The 21,252-nt window shown below is 44.0% G+C and overlaps 1 protein-coding gene across 1 annotated transcript in view; it reads right to left on the bottom strand.

The window, feature by feature from the left end:
• Nucleotides 1–19,248: 19,248 nt before the first annotated feature.
• LOC130130480 (mucin-22-like) overlaps nucleotides 19,249–21,252 on the bottom strand; it is a 43,931-nt gene continuing 41,927 nt past the window's right edge. The window contains exons 15-16 of the mRNA XM_056300189.1: nucleotides 21,018–21,166; nucleotides 19,249–20,908 (exon numbers count right to left, since the gene is read on the bottom strand). Coding sequence (XP_056156164.1) covers nucleotides 20,820–20,908; nucleotides 21,018–21,166 — 238 coding nt within the window. The 3' untranslated portion in view covers nucleotides 19,249–20,819. The remainder of the gene's footprint in view (nucleotides 20,909–21,017; nucleotides 21,167–21,252) is intronic.

Genomic DNA, 21,252 nt, shown 5'->3' with positions numbered 1-21,252 from the left:
AGCTAGGGGCTAATGGGGGGGGGGGGGTAGAGTAACGGATGACTAGACTCGCTAGCCCTTATCTAATGAGTCGGACCCTTTAGTTGACTAGTCAGCCCAGTCGCCCGTGATGTGGGCGACCCGGGTTCGCTTGAATTCGCTACATTTGGTAGCATGTAATAAGGGGGGAAATTACACACACACACACAAACAAAAAGCCCTTCGGTTGGTGTTGTTTTTAGTTGATGGCGCCCTTGCTCACTGTATTACGGTACATTCGGATGTGACGTCGCCACGTTCTAAGTGTAAGACAGTGTGTGTTGTAAGTGTAAGACAGTGTGTTGTACGATAATATGTTAATTTTGTGAAAATGACATAGAAACCAAGGACCAAGTATTTTTCTCATGTGGTGTGGTACTTGTGTTCTGGCTTGACATTTACAAATGGATAAACCAAAGGATTTTGTCCTTTCCAACTTCGATTTCTAGAGACAATATAACATTTGGTATGATTTTGCAGAACAAAAACGATGAACTCTGTTGTAATGTAATCCCTCTGCTTAGCCAAATTCTTTATTCATAAAAATAGATACTTAAAGTCGTCCCCTAAATTTGTTGTTTTTTTAAATGAATTTAGATTATACTTGAAATCTTTAAAACTAATGACTGATACAAAAGAACTAAAGATTTATGAGGTGTTGTCATGTGCATAAACGACAGGCAAGGGAGTCGCGATTAATAACGTGCTTTATTCAGCCATCTGCTTCCAGTCCCCGACCCGGACAATCCCCCAGAATGCCCCATTACAGAACCGCGCTAAAACATAGTTGCGTGCCCCTCCTCTTACGTACACAGCATGCTGGGCACTGTAGTTCTCATCACATCTCCCTCCTTTTAAAGAACATGTATGTTCCAATGGAAACAATAACATTGCTAGATTATAAAACATAGCAACAGCAATACCATATTAGCAATTTGCTAATTAACAGCATAACCAGCTAACAATGAAGACATGCACTTCAAAATTCAAAAATTAACCTGAAGGGTGGGGTAGACTGCCCAGCCCTTCGACTGAGTGTGGGGATTATTCTGCCCCATTGCTCACTCAGTAGCTAAACATCATACCGCTTTGGAGGTTTTACAACTCTGCCACTGGAGGTGATGGTGAACCCAGAGGGCCTTGCTGGCACGTCCGGCTCCGTGGGAGTGCCCGATGAGGTGGCGACCGGTGGGCTGAGTTGTTCCTGCTGCAAGTCATTGCTGTCTCTGACTGGTTGGGTTGCAACAGTTGCAGGGGCAGGCACGGATTGCAGGTGCCTGCGGTTCCGTCTGAAGACAGCCCCGTCTTCCGTACACACCGTGTAGGAGCGTGGTTCCCCTGAGGGATTCACCACGACTGCGGGCATGTTCCACCCCTTTTGCCTGTCTAGTTTGACTCGTACCCTCTCACCTGAGTGCAGTTCGGTTAGGGCACGTGCAGTGTCTCCTGTCGAAGAAAAACTTATAAGCCTCTTTTGCCCTTCTGTCATTCTTCTCCACCTCCTTGCGGTTGAAGAGCTGTGGCTGGAGTTTCCTCGCCAGCACAGGCATGTTGGTCCGGATCTGGCGGCCGGTCATGAGCTGTGCGGGGCTCGCATACCAGCTCCCTCATGCCTCTGGGCGCACGCACTTCCGATAGCCTCACGGTCTCACCATCCCACTTCTGACACCAATGTAGCGAATTTGGGGGGCAGCCCGGGAACCACCGCAGCTGGGACGCAAACCCGGGTCTCCCGCACCACAGGCGACTACACTAACCAGTCGACTAAAGGGTCCGACCTGTTAGCGGAGAGATAGCAAGTCTACTCATTCATGATTGACCTGAGCAAAGGAGCATTTGGGAGGGCATGTTTCAGTTTGTTGACTGCATCATCATGTTCATGTTGCCACTGTCACACATTGTCCTTCCGTAGCAGCTGTCTTAGTGGCGCTGTTATGGTGGCCTCACCAGGGATATACTGCGCTAGGTATTTTATCATGCCAAGCATTCGCTGTAGTCCTGTTTTGTCAGTAGGTGGCGGCGTCTCAGCAATGGCCTTAACTTTTGCTTCATCAGCCTTAACACCCGCTGTAGTGACAATGTGGCCCATGTAGTTTACACTGCTCACCTTATACTGTATTTTCTCTCTGTTGAATTTCATGTTGGTCTCTTTCGCTCTGGCCATCGCCTTCTGTATTATCTCATCATGTTCTTTCGCTGTAGATCCAGCGATGATCACGTCATCAGCTATGATGTGAACTCCTTAGATGTCTCCAAATGTTTCACAGTTGCATTGCTGGAAGACTTCACTCCCTTATTCCAAATGGTAGGCGTTTGAACTGATATCTCCCCCATGGTGTGTTAAAAATGCACAGTGATGACTCCATGTCTAGCTTTACTTACCAGTAGCCGCCCTTTTCGTCGAGCACTGTGAATATTTTCTTATCAGCAAGTTCTCAAAATTTCATCAGTTGTAGGAACTGAGTAATGCTGTCTTACTATTGCTTTGTTCAAATAACTGGGGTCCAAACAAACCCGTAACATCATTTTGTCCTTCTTTTCAGTGACTACAAGGCTATTCACCCATGGTGTTGGTTCAGTTACCTGTGCAATCACATCAGATGGTAACAGATCATCCAGAGTGGCGTTGAGTCTGTCCATTACTGCCAGTGGTATTTTTCTGCAGCCATGTATGACTGGTGTAGCCTTGGGGTCCGTGTGGATGTGATACTCTCCAGAGAACTCCCCCAGACCTTCAAAGACAGTTGCTCTTTTGTTGTTGGACGTTTCACGTCCAGTGTGTCAATGTCCACTGGGATGGGTATGGAGGAGTGCCTGGATACATAAAATGGTAGACTCGCTTGAGCCTTGGGTATGGAGCACTTGAGAGTGAGTTTCCCTTCTGGCCTCAGTCTCATCTCTCCATATGCCACCAGCACTGTTCTTGTGGGCTGTAGTAGTAGGTGTGCTCTCCATTCACGCCTAGCCTTAATTCCTTTTCATGGACTTAAGCATCCTCAGTGGCAGGACATTGGCCTCTGCTCCCGTATCCAACTTGAACTTGACAGACATATTGTCTACATTTACCTCAGAGTACCACGATTTGTCAACTTTAGGGTCTAGCTGATTAATGTTCACTCTTTCAATAAACAGGGCATCTATTTCAGGATTCACTTCATGTACTGTCTTTCCATGCTGTGCTTTGCCTGACATGCACATCTTTGCATAGTGGTTCTGCTTTCCACACTTGCGGCAGGATGCACCATATGCTGGACATTGCCTTGGCTTGTGTGATTTTCCACATTTCCTGCATGTGCTCCCTTGTCCCATGCTCTGTGTATTGAACTGGCTGTTTTTGTCCTTTATTCCATGGTTGACTGTCCTTTTGTTTTCTGTTTTTATGCACTGCATGTACAGCTCCTGGGACGCTGCACCCATTGCTTGTATTTGTGCTTTAGCAGTCTCAGCAGCACGACATGTGTCTGTGGCCTTTTCTAATGTAAGATTTGGTTCTCTTAAAAGTCTGTTTTTCAGGCGCTGGTCATTCATACTGAACACAATCTTGTCTCTGATCATGTCATTTTCTGAGACGTCAAATTCACAGTTTTTACTCCTTCGCCTGAGCTCTGTCACATATTTCTCTATCGTGATAGATTCTGACATAGAGTGCACCCAAAACATGTCTTTCAAACACCGTGTTTTTCTTAGGCTGACAATAGGCTCTGAAAGTCGCTAGAATTTCTTCTACAGTCTCTTCTTCGTCATAGCCAATATCAAGTGTGTTATACACTTCGAGAGCTTCCTCGCCTAGTGCGTGCAGCAAAATGGCTACTTTTACCTTTTCTTCCTTACGATCTGCACCACTCGCGGTCATGTGTATTTGGAAGCGCTGTTCCCATCGTCTCCAATTTCCTCCCAAGTTGCTTGTCAGCGCTGTGATGGCCTGGCGGCCTGTCCAGGGTGTCTCCCCGCCTGCTGCCCAATGACTGCTGGAATAGGCTCCAGCATCCCTGCGACCCTGAGAATAGGATAAGCGGTTAAGATAACGGATGGATGGATGGATGCCTGTCAGCACTAGCGGCGACGGTAACGTAACCCGGTCCGTATTCAGACGGTGGCTCACCGTTCCTTGTCTGTGCGCCGTACGCGCTAGCTTAACTTTTAGCTAGTAGAAAACTCCGTTCTCTGGACTCAGCTGCGGCAAAATGACGAACTGGACCGACTTCTGACACCATGTGGTTTTACATGACCGGAAGACTCGACCTGACTTTGACTGCATGAGATGACTTTATTAACGATAACCCGCGCTGCACACACATACACTGAACGCATGGCCGGACGAATCCCCAAGAGTTACTCCACAATCATCAACTTCAGTATTAGTATCAGTGCGCGGCACTATATACTACAGTCATTCATTGGTTGAGCGGGGTTGGATTAGGGAGACGTGTGGAAAAAGGAAGAGCTTGTGTGAATAGGCTCGGTGCGTTAATGTCGCGCTGTGGAACTTCTGGGTGTGTCTGTTTGCATAAGAACTTCTGCTTACGTCCTATTGAATCATTAGTTAGCTGCTAACTTATCCGTCCGTAATCTTAATTTCGTCTGTGTGTGTGTGTGTGTGTGTGTGTGTGTGTGTGTGTGTGTGTGTGTGTGTGTGTGTGTGTGTGTGTGTGTGTTGGCAACAAATACCATGGAAAGAATCCTTCTCTCAAAAGGTTTTGAACTTTTAACACTGATGCAGGTCGAGTCTGACGGTTCATGTGATCTTCATCATGTTCCTCATTCCATCTAAAATGAAGAAGATGCGGCCAGTAAAATGCGACTTTGAATTAGGTAACCATGACCAATGCATGTGTACTTTGCAAACTCTCCCTAAAGTCTCCATACATGCATCAGAAAATAAACCGTCTGATCCAGGGGTGAGCAATCTTATCCAGAAAGTGCCGGTGTGGGTGCTGGTTTTTGTTCCAACCAAGCAGTTACACACCTGTGTCTCCTAATCAAGTTCCTCAGAAAAGACTCTTCTGGTTGATTCGTGAGATCAGGTGTGTAACTGCTTGGTTGGAACAAAAACCTGCACCCACACCGACACTTGCTGGATAAGATTGCCCACCCTTGGTCTAATCTCTCGTCCAAACACACTCATACCTCCATTCAGCAAGATGACGGATAGATAGCAGTTCAAACAGGGAAATGTTTATGGGACAGCAGGCAGACTTCACTTCTTGGCTGTCAAGTGCAGACTTACAACTGTTTTACAAATGCAGTCCTTTAAGTGAATATTCGTAAGTACCTTTGGGTGTACGTGCGCACACACATACATGAGCACATGCGTACACACTCACTCACTCACTCACTCACTCACTCACTCACGCGCGCTCTCTCTCTCACACACACACTATCATGCACTCTCTCACACACGCACACACACATATACACACATATACACTCTCTCTGTCTCAAAACGTCATACATACGCTGTCATACACTCTCTCTCTCTCACACACATACACACACACACACACACACACACACACACACACACACACACACACACACACACACACACACTCAACTCTCTCGCTCTCTCTCAAAACAAAGCCATCTCGTCTCGCGACAAACCATACCGGAAGTTCTTGTGCAAGTACTCGTACGTCGGAAGTCGAACGACGCCATCTTACGCACCCAGGCTATTTGTGTCGTTGGGCTGGCTAAATCGCGGAGTGAAAAGTTCGGAAAATAAGTATGTAGTCGGTGTCTTTGATTATCTACTCGTCAGGATACTCCTATATATCTTCCGTGAGCAGTTGGAGACATTTCTACTTGAAGTCCGTTGTACAGTTCCGTCTGTATGTTAGCTCGTAAGCCGACGTGTGTTTGTTAGCATTCATTAGCAAAGTGAATGGACTCATAGCCACTGTACAGCTAACGCTATAGGCTTAATTCATCGTTTCCGACGTGGAAACCCAGAAGATTTTCCCGTTAGTGCTACGAGCTAACGTTACCAAGTCAACGCTCGAGTTTCTGTGAATATACGGACAGACTCGCCGCCGTTGGACACCTGTGTGCCATCTTGTTCCTCCCTGGACTCGGAATTCGTTATCAGGGTACCACACTTTTGTTTTGTTGCTCTATTGAGTGAAGCGGCCAAATAGTTTTGGGCCTCTCCGCTCCCAAGCGTCGAATCAGGTCTGCAACAAGGATTTATTTTAATATCTGCCGGCTTGTGTGTGTGTGTGTGTGTGTGTGTGTGTGTGTGCGCGCGCGCGCGCGCTTACTAAGAGTGGGCCAATTGATTTTTGCTGTTAAGTTAAATTTGAGGAAATCTGAATTTAATTTGGATTGCGTTTTCCAGTTTAAGATTTGTATTGTATTTACCAGTTTAATCATTTCTGTAACTCAAGTTATTGAAAGGAAGGGAAAAGTGAAACTTCAGTCAGACTAAATATTATTTCATTTGTTTGTTTTACAACATTTATACAAGTAAACAGGGTTTCATTACTTTAAAACTGTTTCCACTATGATGTTTTGTTATTCCTTTTAATAGAGGTATTCAAACATAGGAAATATATATTAGGGACAGTTTCATATAAGGAATGATACACTTATTTCATTGCAGTAGCTTTAGTCTAATAGACGTGTTCTCTTATTCACATGCTCAAACAAGCGTGCACAGATTGTGAGGCAAAACGTGGCAACAAGTCTTGTGTTTGTAAACATGACCAGTTTCATCTAGAAGAGATCATCACGGAGAAATTGGTTTAAAACGAAACACCTCAAGTTGTTGCGCTGTCGGTTGTACCAATCGTAAAGATGGTAAAAACAAGCACTTTTTTATCACATGCCGAAATGGGAAACTCCAGTCGAAAAACGAAGAAGACAGGCGTGGATTCATGCGACCAGAAGAAGCAACCAGAAGAGCAAATATCAAATGCGAAGATTTGCGGAGAACATTTCATATCTGGTATGTATCCGTTTCTCATTGAAGACCATGACTATCTCAATATAAATTATTTTGTTTGGCCTAAGATATTCTAAGGACGATTGGTGATATTTTTCTGTCCCTTGTGTAAACTTACACATGTGGCCTAAAAGGACCGGTTAAACTACAGAAGGCTTACCTTTCATTTGATGAAGCAAAACTTGTTTTCCTTTGTTAACGGATGATAAAAGCAGTCTTGGACATATCCACCAACAAAGTAATCGTATACTTCTAAAGACTTGTACGCCTTCATTGATTCTTTGGTTAATATACTTGGTGTGTCTATGAGGTAGTCAGTCGCATCCCTCCTGCCGATGTTCGTGATATGACTTGTCAACTGAGCTTCAGCCAGCATAAACGGATTTGGAAGTTTTTCTCCAGTGCTTAGTTTAAGTTTCAATACACTTCAGCTGCAGCAGCTCCGTCAGGAGACCCCCGTTCCCAGACAGCTCTGCACTCAGACAAGCCAATTATGTGCCGAGAACTAGTTGCTATGTAACACAATAAACACCTGCTTCATAACATCGCACCAACATGGAGCACAACCGAAGCGATGATCATATTCTTTGACACCACCACCAACACTCAAACTATGAAACCATGGCAAAATAGAATAAATCTTAGACAAGCAACTGGCAGGATTAATAGTCTGACATTACATTTTAAAACTCTATGTTCCATAATGCAGGTTGGCGAGTTTGCAGGCGGCAGTCGCAATGTCGCTGATCAGTATCACGCAGAAGGCTTGGAATTCAGTTCACAATGCGTTTGTTTTGTTTTGTTTTTTGTTTTTTGAAGGTTTAAAGTCAGTGTAGCTGCCATGGATATATGTAATCCCCCCCCCCAAAAAAAAAGTTCCACTAAAAACCCATCCAGTGGGTAATGTTATCGTAAACCAAAATGTTACAGGTAGCAGCAGTACCGATGCTAATGAAGGAGCAGAGGCAATGGGAACAAATCTTCCATCGGATGCTAGCTACGAGGATGATGGCGATGCTAGCCACCACCAGGTCGATGGCGATGCTAGCTACCAGGATAATGGCGATGAGGCTGTGGGAACAAATCCCCCAACGGATGCTGGCTATGAGGATCACCAGGTCGGTGGTGATGAGGCGATGGAAACAACCAAAGAGAATGAAAGCATTGGGGGTGAGTGCGTACATGGACTGCCGTTCTCCGAGGACTGAATTGCTTCGTATTGTCAAAAAGGACCCTGTCAGCCTGTTACCAAGTTTCCAGAAACGGCAGATAAACGCTCATTCCAAGCTAGCTGGTATCAAATTCCAGAAGCTAAACAGTGGCTGGAATACTCAGAAAAATGCAACCGAATGTTTTGCTTTGCGTGCAGGTTATTTGCGTCGAGTTTAACGGCATTCAATAGCGCTGCTTTTATAACGAGAGGGTGTGCTAACTGGAAAAATGGGGTTGCCAAAATAAAAAAAACATGCAGCAGGGGATCAACATAAAACATCAGTGTCTCAACTCAGTCATTCCAAATGAGAAGAAAAGCACGTAGACTTAATGTTGAGCCAGGTAGCAACTGAACAGCGTGAGAGACACAACATTGAAAATGAAACGAGGAATATCTCACTTGTCTCATTGATCTTCGCCGTACACTGAGCAAAACAGGTTTACTCTTCAGAGGCCACGACGAATGAGAAACGTCAGAGAATAAGGGAGTTTTTCTGGAGATTGTTGACTATTTGAGGCGATGGGATCCATTCATGAGGGATATTCAAATGCCCAACAACGCCACCTATTTATCAAATAGGTCTCAGAATGACATGATTTCGGCTTTAGCCACCACACTTGAGAACATGATCAGGGACGAGTTAGCTAAGGCCAAATACTACAGTGTCATTCTAGACGAAACACCTGATGTTGCTGGGAGAGAGCAGGTGGCAGTAGCCTTTCAATATGTGAATGAAAGCTGCAACATTATTGAGAGAATCGTTGCACTGCAAGACACAGCCAGCACCACTGCAAACACAATTACAAAAATGAACGTGCCATTCGGCAATCTCAGAGGGCAATGCTACGACGGGGCAAAAAATGTAAGTGGTCACATTGCTTGTCTGCAAGCGCTCATCCTGAAAAAGCAGCCTACAGCTTTATTTACACACTGTTACGCATATTGCTTAAATTTAGTGGCGGTCGATACTGTAGGCTGTAATACTGTGTCAAAGAACTTTTTAGACTAGTGCAGAATCTTTACACCTTTATCCATGGCAGCAGCCATAGCGACACAGTTTTCACAAAAATCCAGAGACTGTCGCGCTGACTCCAGTGGCTCCACAGTGACTGGCAATGAAAGCAGTGGCCGTGAGAGAAGGCTACAAGCCCTACACCATGTGCGGTGGTATTCTCACAATCACGCACTGCAAGTCATAGATTAACAATTTGACCCAATAAGGGACACATTAGACACTATCCAGCAAAATGCAACAAAATCAAATGTGTCATCAGAGGCAAAGGGGTTGAAGGTGCAGATGGTTTCGAGTGCATTCTCTGTCTGTTGGTTTTTATTGACATCCTGAATTGCGTGATTTTCGCCGGTGTCTATTTACAAAAAGAAACCCTGGATTTCGCGTGTGCTGTCGGTGCGGTTCAGAGCTGTCTAAATGTTCTACGAAGCATGAGAACAACCGAGAAGTTTCACGACTATTTTCTGAGAACAGAGAATCGAGCCACTGAACGCGGAATAGACCCACCAGCAACACAGCGTAAAAGATGTCCTTCTAAAACTATGGATGCATTTTACAGTGCCACTAGTTCACCCTCAGCTTCGATACATTGGAGGATAATTACAGAGTGGAATTTTATTTCCCTTCATTGGATGCAGCCATGAGGGAGATTTGATCAGAAAAGCACAGCGATTTCACAGCCACGTCTTTCTTCATGTGGAAGCGACTTAAAACACCAGAGATTACAAAGGGGAAAGAAGCCCTCATCAAACTCAACACAGAATTCCAGTACAAAGTGCCAGAAATTGAATATGAACTGTTCATGAGGCACTTGGATCATCTGCCCCCAGATGAGCGAGCAGCAGACTGTGCCAGCTTCCCTGACCTGTTGAAGTTATGCAAAATGCAGGAAATGGATTTAATTAACCCAAATAGGTTTGACCTCCTGGTGCTTTTAGCTACTATCCCCGTGTCGGTGGCAACAGCAGAGCGATGTCAAGGCCGTCTGCAGCAATTTCTGCTGTTAACAGTGGAGGCCGACTTGACCAATGCACTCAAGTTGGTGGAATCATTGGATTGCGTCATTCAACGTCCTGGTCGCCTAGACTTCTAGACTGGTGAGTGTTACTATTATTTTTTAAATAGGTCTGCTGTTTCAGTGTTAGTTTTTATTATTTATTTCCCAAATGTTTATTTATCTGACAAATGGGTGCTTTATATTTTTTTATACACAATCTGATCTGATGCATTATCATAATACAAAATAGGCCTAACTCATGCAACGTTCCCAACAAACAGCCAGGGTATAGGCAGTTCTCTATCTAAACCAATGTTTCCCAACCCAGTCCTCAAGGACCCCCTATCCTGCAGATTTTCTTTGCAACCCTGAATAGGTACCTGTTTGTAGTTATTCAACCAATTAGCAATGAATTATGTCAGATTTTGCACACCTTGCATAATTAAGTGCTATGAGATGATTGATTGAGTAAGTACAAGCAGGGTTACCTATGCAGGGTTATAATGAAAATCTGCAGGAGAGGGGGTCCTTGAGGACTGGGTTGGGAAATACTGATCTAAACCACCCAGCAGATAGCGTTAGTATACAAATTCTATTAATAATGCTATAATATACCAATGTACTACAATGCCTTTCGTTTAAAATGTGAGTACTCACTAAACAAACGTTAAATGTGCTGTGGTTTAACATAGTTTGTTTGCACCCCGCCCCCCATGAGAGGTTTATTTCCGATTCCTGCACACACCCCTGCTTGTACTGTCTCATAAAGAATTTACTTGAATCACTGGATTATATAGACAGACAGACAGACAGACAGACAGACAGACAGACAGACAGATAGATAGATAGATAGATAGATAGATAGATAGATAGATAGATAGATAGATAGATAGATAGATAGATAGATAGATAGATAGATAGCTAGCAGAATCAGAAATATGGGGCTATATGAAGCAAATGTGGGAACTGTGGACCAGTAGGAGACCTACTTCCATACTGACTCAGAAGCGGCTTGTGGCTCAATACTCAAACATCAAGAGAAGGAAGCTACTGTCATGACTTGAGATGGAGAGGCTCCAGCAGGATGACTATACAATTCAGCACCTTGAATGGCTGCCCAGTAGGTAGAAGATGCATGAGGACAGACCCCAACCAGCTGAAACAATCCTACCAGCCATGACAGCTGAAACTTCTGAGGTTCAAATGAGAATCATGGCCAGACTAAAGACAGTCAACCCTCGAGCATGGCTTCCATGACTCAGTGACAAAGTACCATCACAAAACCTGCTTGCAGATGTGAGCACAGCCTTATGCAACATCTCAACTGCCACCATAACAGAGACCAATGAGCTTGTATATGCCACTGCAACGTAATCATGGAGATGCTTAGGTACAGGATTAAGGACACAGGTCACTAATAGTACCATACATGGAAGAGAAGGCTGGAAGCTAAGATCAAAGCAGCACAGAGATGTTAGCCAGTTAACAGTGGTACAGAAAGGTGTGATGAAAGACGGGCCCTGTTTAGGACACAGAAACTCCTCACAATCCATGGAGGGTTCCACCTGAAGTCCAGTAGCCTGAGACGATACGATAAGCAAAACAATGGGGGCCAAGGGTTAGTGAGTGTCAGGGCCACTACCCAGGATGAAACGAAGCATCCATGAGTACATCAGAAAGAGGCTCCCCCAGGACGAACAACTGCGTGAGTACCTCATGCAGCAGAAGACAGAGAGTGGGGAGGAAGAAGAAGAGGAGGTATCATGGAAGACCAAGCCCCCCCATGGGATGTACCATCCAGGGATGTTTCCAGGATTTGAGGACATTCAGGGCTTAGCCCGGACTTCTGTAAGGGGGTCCGGGGGGATCCTCCCCTGTAAATATTTTTTGATAAACAAGCTCTATTTTGATGCTTTTTTTTAAATGCCTTAATCATTGAAGAATTGAAATGTGTACCTCAAAAACTGTTGTTTACTCTCCAGATGAATTATGAATTGTGATGTTAAAAATATTAGTAGTTATTAGTAATTAGTATTGTGTAGAAGCAGAATACTTCACAACTGCTATCATTAAACATTTATAGACATGCTACAGCACCAGACTAGAGAAAAAAAAGTTAAATGTATTTATATTAACATTAGTTTATTGGAATATTAAACTTTCTTTCACACACACACACACACACACACATGGAGTTAGTTTAGAGACCTGCATTTATTTTGACAGGCTGTTATGTTACGAAGACTATCGGACATTCACACACATTACCTTTTTTGTTTGGCATCACATAGGCTTAAATTTAAAATTATATTTGGGGCTACACTCAAAACATTTGGGGCTTAATCCCCGGCAAAATGACCTGGCGACGCCAATGGTACCATTGACAGATAGAAGACGTAGCTGATATCGAGAAATCCTCCCAGTGGCTAGAAAAGGCTGGACTGACGGACAGCACAGAGGCTCTGATCATAACAGCACAAGAACAGGAACTCAGGACCAGATCGGTTGAGGCAGGAGTTTACCACACCAGATAAGACCCGAGATGCGGGCTGTGCAAAGATGTGCCTGAGACAATCCAGCACTTAGTAGCAGGGTATAAAATCTTAGCTAGGAAAGCATACACTGAAAGGCATAACCAAGTGGCTGGGATAGTGTACAGGAATATCTGTACTGAATACAGACTGGAAATCCCGCTCTATGTGATCAGTGAGTGGGCACTGGAAACTAAACAAATAAACAAAAACAGAAAAAGTATAAGAGAGCACAGAACCGAGGCTGAGATCTGCAGTGCCATCTTGATGATCGACCGTCTTAATGATTAGTCAGATAACTCCCGAAATTAGTCACATGGGTGAATAATTCTGAGAGAAAAAGAAAAGCATTTTGCCAAATGTGTAGAATTAGTGTATATATTAGCATGACTTTCCTGGTGATAAATGTCATCACCTTACACCACATAGAGGTAGTCTGTTGCCAGTATATAATATAGACCCTTTTATTTGGGCATCAGCTCGTTTGAAACTTGTAAAGTTAGAAAAGGACTCAACTCAGATGAAAGCTAAATAAGAAATTAACTTTTATGATATGTGATAGATAATCATTACTTCCTAATGTAAATAAAATTTAGTCATTGTTTCTTTAGAAGGTATCATGATCAAAGTATGTGATATTATTTGTAAAGTACGTGTGATACGGATTGAGGTTCTCCCATCGGCATCTCATCAGCAATTAACTTAAACAATTTAATGAGGTTGTGGTCAGTGACAGCTTGTGAGCTAGTGATGTGCATTCCATCAGGTACATGATGGACATTTTTGAGCCAGCAGATTCCAATTTTCTTGAGGGTGAACCAGAGGCTCTCCAAAAGAAACTACACAACTTTGCTCTATTAAGTTATGTGAAGTTTATCCATCCATCCATTATCCAAACCGCTTATCCTACACAGGGTCACGGGGATGCTGGAGCCTATCCCAGCCGTCATTGGGCGGCAGGCGGGGAGACAGCCTGGACAGGCCGCCAGGCCATCACAGGGCCGACACACACACGTTCACACCTAGACACAATTTTGTATGGCCGATTCACCTGACCCACATATCTTTGGACTGTGGGAGGAAACCAGAGCACTCGGAGGAAAGCCACACAGACACGGGGAGAACTTGCAAACTCCACACAGAGGACGACTCAAGACGACCCCCAAGGATGGAATACCCTGGGGCACGAACCCAGGACCTTCTTGCTGTGAGGCGACTGCGCTAACCCCTGTGCCACCATGCCGCCCTGTCAAGTTTATATTAAGCTTATATTATAATAAGCTTATACTAGCCACCTGACATGACTGATAGCTCCGAGATACATGTTGGCTTCCCATACCTTATATTTATATTTTCTCACTTAGCAGATGTAGATGCTTTTATCTGAACTGACTTGCAGAAAGTTTTCTGCAATGTCTGTTTGAGCCAGTAGCAACTGGTACTTGAACTGTGAACCTCAGTGCTGGCATCCCAGTGCTAACTGCTAACATATTAGTTTACTGCGCCACCCAAGTGGCTAAAGCTAATTTTAAAAACATTGGGCCTGTTACATTCTTGTGTTCCCTAATGTTTTCACACTTATCATTGGCCCTTTTTGCATATAAATGCATTTCTCATTTTCTGCTGGTACATCAGATGCAAAGTTACCTGATGACCAAACTCCCAACACAATCCTACCAAATTCAAACTAGTATAAGGAGAATGCACATGGGCATATCATCCATCCATCCATCCATCCATCCATCCATCCATCCATCCATCCATCCATCCATCCATCCATCCATCCATTATCAAAACCACTTATCCTTCTCAGGGTCCCGGGGATGCTGGAGCCTATCCCAGCAGTCATTGGGCTGCAGGCGGGGAGACACCCTGGACAGGCCGCCAGGCCATCACAGGGTCAATACACATACACATTCATACCTAGGGACAATTTAGTTTGGCCGATTCACCTGACCTACATGTCTTTGGACTGTGGGAGGAAACCAGAGGACCTGGAGGAAACCCACATGTGCATATCAACAAATGCAAATCCATAATCTACCAAAACCTGTTCTGCCCTCTAATCTTGTCATTGCCGAGGAAGTCCATCCATCCTTCCATTTTCTTAACCATTTATCCTGCTGTCAGGGTTTCCAGCAATGTCATTGGGCGGCAGGCGGGGAGACATCCTGGACAGGCTGCCAGGCCATCACAGGGCCCACACACACACACACACACACCCATTCATTCATTCCTAGGGACAATTTAGTATGGCCAATTCACCTGACCTACATGTCTTTGGACTGTGGGAGGAAACCAGAGACCCCGGAGGAAACCCATGCAGACATGGGGAGAACATGCAAACTCCACACAGAGGATGACCAGGGATGACCCACCAAGGTTGGACTACCCCGGGGGCTTGAACCCAGGACCTTCTTGCTGTGAGGCAACCCCGCTAACCATTGCGCCACCGTGCCGCCTGCCAGTGAAGTATTACTGCTTTATAATGCCATTGGACTTAGAACTCGGAAGGCAAAGCTCTGAATTTACCAGTCAATCTTAGTTCCAACCTTCACCTATGGTCATGAGCTTTGGGTAGTGACCAAAAGGGTGAGATCATGGATACAAAAAGCTGAAATGAGTTTCCTCTGTAGGGTGTCTGGGCTCAGCCTTAGAGATGGGGTGAGGAGCTCGAACATTCGGAGGGAGCTCGAAGTAGAGCCGCTGCTCCTTCGCGTCAGAAGGAGCCAGTTGAGATGGTTCAGGCATCTGATTAGGATACCTCCTGGGCACCTTCCTTTGCAGGTTTTCCAGGCACATCTGACTGGGAGGAGACCCCGGGGTACACCCAGAACTCGCTGGAGGGACTACATGTTCAATCTGGCCTGAGAACGCCTTGGGATCCCCCAGGAGGAGCTTGAGGGTGTTGCTGGGGAGAGGGACATCTGGAGTGCCCTACTTAGCTTGCTGCAATCGCCACCCGACCCCAGAGAAGTGGCTGAAGATGAGATCAGATGAGATGGACTCAGAAGACAGCTGCTACACTGTCTAGTGTGGTTGATCTACCTGTTTAACAGTTAGGTGGCAACTAAGGAAAACATTCTCAAAGCATGATTCAAATCTGAAGTCATGTGATTATCTTGTAAATGTTGTGATTAGCTGGGTATTTGGGGAGTTGCCAAGCCATTGTTATCTAGTTTATCTAGTTTCATATCTGCTATGTGCTAAAATAACACGTTCCGCATTTTGTAGACCTATCATTACTCTGATCTGTTTTTGTCTTTGCACAATGACTCTCCATAATGTTTTTATCATTTCATTCCAGAATAGAGCTAGCCCATTGTGTGCATGTGAATAGAAAGCTGCTTGTTTAAATGGCATACAAGAATAATGCCCTGAGCTGGGTGTACAGAGAAATGCGATGCAAATGATTTTATCTGTAAAAGTTGAAACACCTGCTTTTCTAAAATGTGAGATTTATGATGGGGAGAAACAGCAGACTCAAACACAGCGTTACAAAAAAAATTAAGTCTCAGTCAGCCCTCAGTGTCCTCTCTTATCTGGTATTCTGCTCCTGTTTTCAAGAGCCCACAGAAAATAAAATAAAACTTAGAGCACTCATTTATCAGTGCCCCGTGATGGCCTGGCGGCCTGTCCAGGTTGTCTCTCCGCCTGCTGCCCAGTTGACTGCTGGGATAGGCTCCAGTATCCCAGTGACCCTGAGAGCAGGATACAGGCATGAAAATCACTCACCTTTCGACGAAATTCGCTGTTTTGAATCCAAAATAGGTGACCTACGTGAATCGTGTAGATCCGATGAAAAACATTTTTTTTTGTGTGTGTGTTTGGGGGGGGGGGTGTATAGACCGGACATGAAGATGGAGTTATACACGAGAGCACGGAGCCATGGTGAGCTGGCCTATCGAATTCGAATTCACCTTTTTCATTGACAAAAATATTGCCCCTATGAGCGCGAGGGGCCTCACTTCACCAGTCTTCTCTGGGAAGGTACCGCTACCCGATTGGTTCGCGAAGTGCTCGTGCAGCGAGTGCTTGTGCTGACCAAAGCGATTGATGGAGGAGCGCGCGGGGCTGAGCATTCCATGGGGCTGAGGGAAGACGACTCTTTGGACTAACGTTAGCTGAGTGATGCCTGCCTGACTGAATTTGGTGAGCGTTTCAATCATTTCAATATTTTCTGATGTATAACGTTACTCAGGAGCTCTGTTGACATAGCCTAGTCCTACATGATTTCTGGTAATCTATCACTAGCTAGAAATTTAATAAAGAATCCACGTGTCATCGACGCATACGTTAGCTATATTCCACACAGACAGGTGGAGAGATTTGCGTCTTGTGGAAAATTGTTAGCTAGCTAGCTAGCTAGTTAGTAGGGTAACGTTAGCTAACGTTAGCTTACACCGTATACGCAGCAGACTAGGTTGTATAGCTAACGTTATTCCACAAAAAGAAACACGATGAATGTTAACTGTTGGCTAATTCTCAAAATCTCTAAAACCCATTTCAGGACGTGTGGACTGAGGAACTGGTGCGGCGGGAGGCTGAGGTAACGTTAACGCTAGCTAGCTAATGTTAGCTAGCTTTTTGTGTTCTAAGTTAGCTATGTGTATGTGTCATGGGACAGGCTTATATCAAAGAACTGGACTGTAACCATCAATTTATGAGTGGCGCAAGCCTGGGGGCTCTCTAGTGCCTGGCTGTTCCAGGATCACGCTAAAGCGCAGGTGAGCGTAGCGAAATACATCTTGTAAGTTTACATTAACAGAATTATGTTGAGTAATGTTAGTCAGTGGAAGGGAGGTAATGTTACTTATTAACCTACTGTATTGTAACTGTAAATACCGGATACCTTTTAATCTGAAATCCAACTATGTACGTATGTAGGCCTAACGTTGTGTGTAAAACAATTTTCAATTTTACTCTGTGGGTTAGGGTAACGTTAGGCGTATAGTCTAAATTACTTATCTGAACTTGTGAAATACTCGTTTACACATCTGATTTCAAGTGGACAGATATCTGTATAACATGTAACGTCAGATCCAAGTGTGAACAACCACCACTTATCAATTGAACTAGAAGTTAACCCTACTAACGTTAACATTGTTTTTCCAGAATGAGTGTGTTAGGAAAGAAAGATGCTCTTCTTGTAAAACAAGTGGATGCAGGCATCAAATGCAGCTGGAATTGGTCGTGGCTTAAACTAGAAGGGAAAATAAGAGTGAAAGAACAAGAGCTCTCATTCCATCTGTCAGATGTCTTCCGGAAGATCAATAAACAAGGATTTGCACAGTGCATTCTCTGCCAAAAAGATATAAACTACACCCATACACATGTTGTTAGTATTCCTATCTTGTTTTGCCACGAATACCCTATATTAAAGCTGCGCTCTTGCGCATTTCATGAGAAGTTGTCAGTCTCGTTTCTTATATAGCATAATGTGAACATATACATACTGTCTTGTAATTATGCTTGATTTTTCTCTCAAAGTGCACCAGATTGATGCATTTAAATATGAAATGTTCAAAATTTTCTTCCGGGGGACCATGCCCCCGGACCCCCCTGGAGGGTCGTATCCTTCTCACCTTTTTCACCCCTGACCCATTTTCATGCCTGAGGTTAAGTGGTTTGGATAATGAATGGGTGTAGTGTACTGTGTCACCTTCTGATGTAGCAGAGCCTCAAAAGGCACACATGTATCTTGATTGGTCCCCCCCTTTTTTTTCTCCCCAACTGTACCCGTCCAATTACCCCACTCTTTCGAGCCATCCCAGTCACTGCTCCACCCCCTCTGCCGATCCAGAGAGGGCTGCAGGCATGTGGTGGTCTGCAACGTTGTTGCCTCCTGACTAGACCCTTGCTTGTGTTGTATTAATTCTCAGATCGTTGCTTTGGATTAAAGCATTTGCTATATGAAATTGTAACATTGTAACAAATGTCGGTGTTCATGTCAATGTAAATTTGGGAGATGTTCATTGACATGTACTACCATACCATTATCAACGTTACACTAACACATTATACAGGGTCAGGGCTCATATCCTGGTCAAGGTCCTATTCATTCTTTTCCCCCGGATTTTTCTCTCTTTTTCTCCCCATCTGTGACTGGCCAATTACCCCACCCTTCCAAGCCGTCCCGGTTGCTGCTGCACCCCTTCTGTCGAGCCGGGGAGAGCTGCAGACTACCACATGCCTCCTCCCATACATGTGGAGTCGCCAGGTGCTTCTTTTCATCAGACTGAGGAGTTTCACCAGGGGGGCATAGCACATGGGAGGATCACGCTATTCCCCCCAGTCCCCCCCCCCGAACAGGCGCCCCTGCCAACCAGAGAAGGCGCTAGTGCAGCGACCAGGACACATACCCACATCCGGCTTCCCACCCGCAGACACGGCCAAATGTGTCTGTAGGGATGCCCGACCAAGCCGGAGGTAACACAGGGATTTGAATTGGTGATCCCCGTGTTGGTAGGCAATGGAATAGACCGCCATGCTACCCTGACGCCCCGTATCTTGATTGTTTGACAAAGTTCACATGTTCCGCATGAGTGTGTACATGAATCAGATATAACTCTCTTTCCACAATTTTTTATTTTGATCATCATGGTGCTGTGTAACTCCCTTGTGTCCATTGTACAAAATGACATTTAAACTCACAGAATACACTCATGTATGATGTAATAAATACAAAGTGGTACATTATAAATAAGCATAAAGACTGGAAAATCACACAGGGCATTGGTCGGATGTCTTACATTATATATTTACCATGGGCTTTGACATTTACATGATACACTGAGTCTTGATTATGAAGACCTGACCCACCTGTCTAGATTAATGTCATCCAAACAGATTTGGTCATTTACAGCTCCAATCCAAGCCTCAGTTGACCAGCTGAGCAGTTTTAACACAGACAGACAGTTAAATAGGAATTCATGAAGGTGGATTGCAAAGATGTAAAATGTTTGGTTACATCAATATTCCATTTATGCTATGACGCTGTAAAGCCCCTTGGGGCAAATTTGTAATTTGTGATACTGGGCTATATAAATAAAATTGACTTGACTTATTTCAGTAAGTTTGCGCTTGAGCACTGTAATACTTCCTCATAATGTACCACCTGCATTCCTTTTTTCCCCCTCACGTTAATCTTTTTAAAATTTTAATCACATAAACATTTAATCTATTAGTGTTTTGGCTTATCCTTTTAACTGTATGTCAGTTGCCTTTTAAGTTTTAATTGCGTTTTATCTTCTTTTTACTGGCACTGATGGCGAAACAACTGTAAAGTAATTGTCCTAAACAATGACAATAAAGCTCTTGAATCTCGAACCTTGAGGCAGTGTTGTGCATTAACATCAAGGTAAACGTAGAGCTGTATTTTAGGTCACCATGATTCAAATTGGAAATTGGAAAGGCTCGTTCCCACGTCAAAGTCAAAGTAATCTACAAAGATGCAACTAAATGTTTCTCATGGCAGAGTCAGTACTGATGGAGCATGAATTTCAAATGGCGGACATCTTTAAAGAAGTTGCAGGAACAATATGGCCTCAGGCATTACACTCCTTTAAAACGAGTTACATCTGCAACCAAAGAACGGTAAGGATGATCAGTGTGGTTTTTCCTTATCAGTGGTTTTGGGGGAAAAACATTTTTCTTTTCCTTGGTTGGCAGACACAACCAGTCCAGAAGTCCAGTCTAGACGTCAACAAAAATCTGGAACACATTCTGCTGTGTATTACCCAAATTTAATGTGATATGATTTAAAAGACATTTCATGAAAAAAAAAGATTGCTATTGCAAATGGTAGTAAGACGAATCATAGATGCAATGTAGATCGTGTAATTACTTGTGGGGATGTTAGAGTCTGGATACCCGGGTCTAAAATGTTATTGCTTTGATCATCTCATCCTTGGAAATTTCAGTTTAATAGGTCTGACACATGGAACAGGTGCTTGAAGTTGACTTCCCCCAGACTGTTAATATTTGTAAGTCACTCCAAAGCCATCAAACTGTTGAGCTCTTTACCAACCGTATTTGACTTCTAATGTTGACAGTGCCCTTTACTTTTTGTGAGGAAGCCCATTGTCCAGTGACATTTTAGGTGAGGACTAGTGGTGGCTTGACAGCAGCCATGACAACACCACCAGGAAGAAAGCTGGGGGAAAACTGATCTGAAGGCTTACTCCACTTGAGACCTCTGTAAATTATAACAGAGAAAAGGAACATATTGCAAATGGCAAAAAAATATCCAAAATATGGAATTTCTTATTAGGTATAGGTGTACGTTTGTACTTGGTATTACTTACGTATGCCACCAACCACAATAGATGTGGTGTCAATGTTGAAGTCTGTAATTTGTTGTGCTGCCTTGATTAAAACATCTGCAATCGCAGCAACATTTGGAACAGATGAGGAAGAAAACCGTAGGTCCGCAGTATTGATGATCGATCCCTGTCTGGAAATAAAATCATGGACAATTTGAATCCCCATGGTTTTATAGACATTAATGTTTAATTCCAGCTTGGTTAAATTTAAACATGT

This window comes from Lampris incognitus, chromosome 20, assembly GCF_029633865.1.
Source record: "Lampris incognitus isolate fLamInc1 chromosome 20, fLamInc1.hap2, whole genome shotgun sequence".
In the NCBI taxonomy this organism is placed as follows: Eukaryota; Metazoa; Chordata; class Actinopteri; order Lampriformes; family Lampridae; genus Lampris; species Lampris incognitus.
The sequence above is the reverse complement of the archived record's forward strand: the minus strand, read 5'-3'. Positions and strand labels throughout refer to the sequence as shown.